This window comes from Ursus americanus, chromosome 17, assembly GCF_024610735.1.
Source record: "Ursus americanus isolate L20-20 chromosome 17, mUrsAme1.1.p, whole genome shotgun sequence".
In the NCBI taxonomy this organism is placed as follows: Eukaryota; Metazoa; Chordata; class Mammalia; order Carnivora; family Ursidae; genus Ursus; species Ursus americanus.
The window spans coordinates 13,829,935-13,837,733 of NC_142143.1; the positions used below are offsets into that span (position 1 = coordinate 13,829,935).

At 46.0% G+C, this 7,799-nt stretch overlaps 1 protein-coding gene across 2 annotated transcripts in view; it reads left to right on the forward strand.

Moving 5' to 3' along the window:
• The window catches only part of LARGE1 (LARGE xylosyl- and glucuronyltransferase 1), a 513,664-nt gene extending 510,174 nt beyond the window's left edge, over nucleotides 1-3,490 (forward strand). For both annotated transcript variants that reach the window (XM_045779979.2, XM_045779980.2), the window contains exon 15: nucleotides 1,979-3,490. In XM_045779979.2, the coding sequence (XP_045635935.1) occupies nucleotides 1,979-2,176 (198 nt within the window). In that variant the 3' untranslated portion in view covers nucleotides 2,177-3,490. The remainder of the gene's footprint in view (nucleotides 1-1,978) is intronic.
• Nucleotides 3,491-7,799: the final 4,309 nt, after the last annotated feature.

Sequence of the window (7,799 nt, forward strand, 5' to 3'; positions counted from 1 at the left end):
TGCTCAGTGCTGGCTGCCCTGAGAAACACCTGCAGAACTTTCCAACAGTTCCAGTATGTTTGAGAGCAGTCCCAAGTGATTTTTTTTTGAAAGATTTTATTTATTTATTTATTTATTTATTTATTTATTTATTTATTTATTTTTGAGAGAGAGAGAGAGCACAAGTGGGGGTGAAGGGCAGAGGGAGAAGCAGACTCCCCACTGAGCAGGGAGCCCGATGCAGAACTCGATCCCAGAACCCTGGGATCATGATCTGAGCCAAAGGCAGACGCTTCACCGACTGAGCCACCCAGGCACCCAGTCCCGAGTGATTTTAATAAGCGTCTAGGGTTGCAAGCCACTGGTGTAGATGGAAGGTTGTAGAATGGTGTCCATATTTCACAACAGAAGCATGACCTTTCGCGTCTATTTTTTCAATAATAGTTGGAGGTAGTGCAGTGTTGCTCGCAGACAGAAATGTTCAGTCTGCCCCACTTCTGCTTGAAGGAAAAGAAATGTCAGATTCTTGTGTGTCCAGCAGTGTGATGAGGTGAACTGGTTCAAATAAAGTTAATTTTTCCAACACTGAGACGCGGGCTTTGTTTGTTTTAGGCAATTTTGACAGAACTCTTGCAAATTTCTTGATTCTTTTTCTTTCTTTGCCGGTAACACAGCCAAATATAATTTTACCCTTTCCAGTGACTTCAGGAAATAATAAGTACATACCTGACAGGTAATCCAGCCACACACCTGTAGCGCTGGTGGGATTGGTCAGCTTCTTTGTCCCCACAGGAAAGTCCCAAACAGCTAAGCTCCGGGAGCTCTTGCATTTTCTTCCGAGGATTGTTCGTATGCCTCCCCACCACCAGCTGTCCTTTCTTGCTGCACCAGTGCTCCTCCGTCTGTAACAGCTACCTTTCCCCACTCTGATTTTCCCTTTCAGAGTTTCTTCTGATCTGCTCTGGGCTGGGGAACTAGATGACCAAAATCAGACATTATGTCCAAAATCAGAGTACATGGGGTCCAAGTGAAGGTGTGCAGGGTTCTCCTTGGAGTTCTGTGTCCTAAATCTGTGTCACCTGTGTTGGGCTATTTAGAGGCATTTTATTTTGGGTCTGAGTTTCTATCTGTATTCTGCCAAGTGGAGGCTACTGTATGGTGATATGACTTATAATAAGGATGAGTAGGCAAAAGATTTATTCTTTTTTTTTTACTTTAAATTAGTTTTTATTTTGCTCAAGTACACCCATTAGTAATTCTTTTTTTATAAATTTTTTAATTTAAATTCAATTAATTAACATATAATGTATTATTGGTTTCAGAGGTAGAGGTCGGTGATTCATCAGTCTTACGTAACACCCAGTGCTCATTACATCACATGCCCTCCTTAATATCCGTCACCCAGTGACCTGATCCCTCCACCCCCCTTCCCATCCAGCAACCCTCAGTTTGTTGCCTGTGATTAAGAGTCTCTTACGGTTTGTTCTTAATGGGCTTCCATCCAGAGGGATCTTTTTTGTTCCTTGATTCTTTTTTTGTCCCCTCTTGTGTACTAATCTGTTGAGGCTGTCAAATCTCATCAAGCCCTATGCGCAGAAACAGACCTCATTTCATTGAGCAGGAGCCTCTCTCGTGGCTTGCGTCGTTCTAGAGCAGCCGCACGGGCACGTGCTCACAATCACCGAGAACCTTGCACGGGCCCTGAGCTCTGCCCAGCAGTATCCATCCATGATTGGTTATCCTTCCAGGTAGGTATTAGTACATTTACTTTACAGATGAGAAAACGAAGGCCTAGAGAAGCCCAGTAATTTGTCCAGAGTCATGGGACCAGCCCTGCACTGTCCCTCTCCGGCATGGCTGTCTTTCCATTCCCCCTCTTTACCGATGTCATTCCCCTCTTCGTTCGTTCACTTGGTCATTTGGTCATGCACTTGGGCATCCGTCCTACATTCCCGGGGGTCCTTGCAAGTGCTCACGCTGCTCTTGTCTTGTCTTCCAGGAGTATGAATTCATCGTGCTGCCCAATGCCTACATGATCCACATGCCTCACGCCCCCAGCTTCGACATCACCAAGTTCCGGTCCAATAAGCAATACCGCATCTGTCTCAAAACCCTGAAGGAGGAGTTTCAGCAGGACATGTCTCGCCGCTACGGCTTTGCCGCCCTCAAATATCTCACGGCTGAGAACAACAGCTAGCACCGGGAAGCCCACCACTAGGGAGAGAGACCTATTCTGCAGGGGGAACGCCACTCGCCGTTTGGGGCCCAGCCTTCAAACTCAAAATTGAGCAATGCTTTTTTGGTTTGTTTTTATTTGTCTCATTGGCCCAACAAAGCCGCCCAACTACAGAGATCTGGGACAAGGATCCGGCCAGCGCCTCTCTGCTCCACAACCTGGCATCCCCAGAATGTGGAAGAACAACTCATCGACACGGTCTCTTCAAGAATGGGACACAGAGGAGTTAGAGGGAGCAAAGGGGTTATCCGACCACAAAGCTGCAAAACCAAGCAGGTCTTTAGGATGTTCTCATTGCCTTTTAAGAAAGGGAAGTCAGGGTGCTGGGGGTTAGCCATCCCAGGAAATAGAAGCAAAACTTGTCTCTTTGTTCAGAGGAAACTCTTTTTTTTGTCCTGCAATCTAGCTGCGTATCCAAGGTGGGAGGCAAGCCAATGATCTGAACCAACCATTTGGAAGAACCCAATGGGGACATCATACCGGGTGGGACCTGGAGGTGGGGGTCAGTTGGTTCTTTATCCTCGAGGACACTCTTGTTTTGCTTTGATTTGTTTTTGTTTGGGGGGATTTTGTTCATTTGTTTGTTTTTGGTCTGGGAATCCAAAATAGAAAACCTGATCTTTCAAGGCTCTGAAGGAGAATCCGCTGCCCCATCCAACATGCCCCTGTCAGCAGTGGCCCAGCAAGGAGTACGAAAGTCTTCAGCCACTATTTAAACACGGGCAGCCTTCTTCAGGATTATCACTGAGGCCCCCATGACCCTGAATCCCGTACTCTTCAGAATCCAGGGGCCAAGATGGAGACGGTGGAAATACGAAGACTGTCATATTTGCTATTGGCCGTGACTGGCTCATGGGGAAAGGGCTCTGAAGGGAGTGTTGCAGTGCACACGGAAGGTATGGACCTCTCAGGCCTTTAGAAGAACTGCCGTAGCTTACACAAGCCCAGCTCTGAAGATCCACGTGTCCCGTCTGGAGACCGTCAGGAAGAACATGTTGGGTTCCCCTGTGTTCGTGCCGCTTCCCTGCGGCTGGGACAAGGTCACAGCCTTGGGCTCCCTCTGGGACCTGTCCAGAGGGTAGGCAAGCACCTTTACCATTACACGGATTGAGGAGACACTGGACTTTTTACCCATTTTCTTGAATCTTCAATATTAATGTTGTGTTTACATTGATGAGAACAAGAGTCCATGCCCTGTGCTTGGCTGGGCTGTTTGTATTGAGTTGCAATGTGACCAGCGAACGCTGCATTCAATAAACGAAAGTTCGGACTGTTTCTTCCCCGCTCCCTCCCACTCTTGTAAGAAGCTGCCGAGACACGGGCCACTGTAGAGAGCAAGATCCATAAATGGCAGCCTCACACTTTCTGTTCTCCCATTGTGTTTTGCTCGTCCTTTGAGCCTTAACCTTGTTTTCTCCTCTTCTGAGGTTCGATCTCACTTTACGCTGTCACCCTCAAAGCGTCTTCAGAGTCTCTGCCCAGCTTGTGTCTCAGCACGGAAGCCAGATGCTAGCGAGGGAAATCCTGGTCATCTAGCGAAGTGAGCCCCCTCACCCCTTGTCCTGGTGGTCACATGACACCCCAAAGCCTCTGACTTCCAAGACCCTCTCATGTGTTATATGCTCAAGTGGAGATTTCACTTAGATTTACTTAAAAAAAAAAAAACTTAGGAAAACAATTATTTGGACTAATCCTCACACAGATGCAGTTAAGTTTCTGTGTGTGTGTGTATATATGCGTATATATATCATACATATATTATATATACATATATGTGGCATGTACATCACAAAATTAATACATGAATACTGTAAAAAGTAAAACATCACAAAAGTATTCAAAGTATGTGTTCAAGGCCCCTTTCTGCATAGGCGTGTGCGGGCCAGCTCCCGCCGGCTCGCAGGAACTTACCATGTGCACATCTTTCGTAGTCTCGTGCTCTGTGCTTCACATTCGTACATTGAAATTGGCCACGATGGAAGTATTTACGCCATGGCAATCAGAAAACCACAAATCAGGGCACCCTCATCACCCCAAGAGCTGGTTGTCAAACATTTACCAGCACACCAATGCCTTTTTCTCTTCCCTATGTGCACACACACACACACACACACACACTCAAAAATCATCTTTCCTAGAGAAGACCATTGTTAATAGATGTAACTTTTAATCACTACCAGCTACTTGAGCCAAGTGGAAATGTACTAGTAGTACTGGTTCCTTGATGTTAAAAATCAATTTTTAATTCCCTAAAGCCTTTTGTTTTTTACATGTTTTACAGCCCCTGAATCCCACCCAGCCACCTTGCTTTCACTTGCCTTTCTATGGGCAGAGTCGTGACCATATAACTTACCGTACAGACTGGGTCACCTCTGAGAATAAGAGCAGGTGCTAAGTATCTTAAGACAACAGGTATACATTGGAGGACGATGTAGCCTCACGTACCCTGAATTTATTTATTTTTTATTTTTTTAGATTTTATTTTTTTGCCAGAGAGAGAGCACAAGCAGGAAGAGCGGCAGGCGGAGGGAGAAGCAGGCTCCCTGCTGAGCAAGGAGCCCGACGCAGGACTTGATCCCAGAACTCTTGGATCATGACATGAAACGAAGGCTGACGCTTAACCCACTGAGCCACCCAGGCGCCCCTGCCCTGAATTTATTAAAGCCAGAGACTGACTCTCCACACCAACAGGAGAAAATCCTATTTCCCCAAAGACAGGTGCCTGACACAATGAAGCCAGTCTCACTTGAGACGAGAGCTCAGATGCTGGCTAATGCCCAAGTTCAACACACGGGCTGGCAACCCAGTGGAGGCTGAGGTCTGCAGAGCCCACGGAATGAATTTCCAGAACTACACTGGGAGCAGTAGCTCCCTGTCGGCCCCAGTTCATGGGTGGGGGAGCAGGGGGGAACTGCAGCCCTCTGGGCCGAGGCAGTTACTACACATGGTGATTCCTTAGTCTCAGTGCCCCAGGGCAAGCCAAGCTTATAAATGGGTCACCCTGGTGTTTTCATGCTTCAATAAGCCAATACGATCTTGGCTTTCAGCTGGGAGGAAAGAAAGGTTTCTCTCACTTAGCCCCCATAATATTCAGTGTCTGGGAGAGCTGAGAGTCACTGAGTAACCACTATGTAAAAGGGCCTTTTGCGTGCATTTGCTCATTGAATCCGTGCAGCAAAACTGCAAAATGAAACTGTTTATAGATGAGGAAACCGAGTGAGCTCTGGGAAATTAACTTCCTGAAATTCACATTGTCATTATATAGCAGACCCAGAATTTAAACCCATGCCTACTTGGATGGATCCCAAACCACATAACCTGCAATGCTGCTCCTTTCCCCAGTAAGAAGGAATTGTATGAAATACTGGCAGATGAGAGGATTTGAACCTATATAGGAAGAGTATTAGATTTCTAGTCTTCCTCCTTCCACATCCATCCAGTAACACAGCCCAGACAGCAACCTCTCCTAGATGCTCCAAATCTGGCTATGCCCATGGACTTCCTGAAAAATCATTTGAAATAGACCTGGCAGTCGACAGACTGACTGCTGGTTAGACGGCTGGGATCCACTGTAGGGGGCAGTCATTGATTTCCTGAGGGCTTCTCCTGGGTTACATGGCACAGGTAGGGACACTGTTTTAAGCTCCCACTTGCACCTGAACTCAGCTGCTTGCTGCTTCAAAGTGGTGTCTCTGAATGTGTTGAGCTGATTTACAAAGCACATATTTGCTGAGTTGACTAATAGCTTCTTTGTACCCCATCATGAAAGGACAGACCCTACTTTAATTCTGTTCCTTTCAAAGACTCTACTGTCTTTGAGTTAAGGCTTCATTTGTGGTCACCAGGCCTTTAGGGAGCTCTGTGTTTAGTGGAAGAAACGTGATTAAAATCCCCTCAGACACGGCTCCTGCACCCTTTTAGGGAAGACAATAAGAGCTGCCCATTTACCGAACTGAGACGTCTATGGTAGTGGGCAATGATGAGTCTTCACACGGCATCATAATATAAGGACGGTATTACTATCCCTGTTCTTTAGCTAATGGAACCAGCCCTCTGAGAAATTATGTGAGTTGCCCCAAATCACCAGGTTGTTCATGGAGGTGCTGGAATTTGAGCCAAAATCTGGCTCACTTCAGAAACCCATGTCTTTCCACCCTGTGCTGCTGTCTCCCCGTACGACACTGAAGTCAGCGTGGCTGGAGGCTTATGCGGCCACATGGCCGTGGAGTTCGTGGGGAGACATGCATTCCCCCCCTTGCTTTTTCAATCCTCTTTATTTTCCAGTTTAATGCCACTAAAGATAATGTCAGTTATCTGCTAAGTGCATTCTAAGAAGTTTCAGACCCATAGAATCTAACATCGTAGATACCATGGTTTCTGTCTTCATTGAACAAAAATGTTCTTAGTACCCTTGAATTTCAAGGAATTCTTGGTGATATCTGAAAGATGACAGGGGCATCACAAACGTGGAGGGCTTCTGATGGTGACTATTTGACAGAGTTGGTTCTTGGTTTGTTCCAACACCTTCAGTTCATCCTGAGAGACCGTATTTTCTGGAATGAAAGAAGGTGGGTCAGTTTGGGGAAAGTGTTTCCCAAGGTTTGGAGCCAGTGAGACTGGGACGATGTCACAAAATAATTGACAGAGCTTGCCCAGAGCAAAAGTCTTCAGCAGATTCCTGGGTAGGTCATGCTGCTGAGATTCTAAAGGAAGAAAGAAAGGGCTGCAGTGGTGAGAATAATTTCACTGGACTCCCTGTGACTTCCTTCTGCGTTCCACTACCACTGATAGAGCACCCACTCTGTGATGGGCACTGTGCATACGGCAGCCGACCAAGAACAGGCAGCTTTCATACACAGTTACCTGGAAAGCTGAAAAGTACACATAATGCTACGACAGGTGTCTTTCTATCACATTCATGTATACAATTTTAGTTTATTTTTACTTTTTTTAAAGATTTATTTGAGACACAGAGAAAGAGCATGACCAAGAGGGACAGTGGGAGACAGAGAATCTCAAGCAGACTCCAGGCAGAGCGGGGAGCCCGACTCGGGGCTCGATCTCACGACCCTGAGATCACGACCTGAGCCGAAACCAACAGTCAGATGCTCAACCGACTGTGCCACCCAGATGCCCCTAGTTTATTTTTATTTTTAAGCTCGCATACAGAAGAGTTGAAAGAGTAATACAATGAACTTCTGTAGACCCTCCATTTAGATGCACTGATTGTTAACACTTGGCCACCTATGCTTTATATCTGCCTATAATATTTTTTTTCTGGAACCTTTAAGAGTAGATTGTAGATATCATGTCCCTTTAAGTCTGAATAAGTTAGCATGTATTTTTTTTTAAAAGGATGTTCTTATATAACCACGATGCAATAGTGAAATTGAAGAAATTTTTGCTACCATACGATCATCTAATACACAGTCTACCTTCAAAGTTTGCCAGTTGCTGTAATAATTTCTGTGTAACAGGAACCACAGCCATCCCACCCCCGACTCCAGGGTCCAATCCAGTCTGAGACACATTGCACAGTTGCCTACAGTCTCTAATGAGGAACAATTCCTTAGTGCTTTGCACT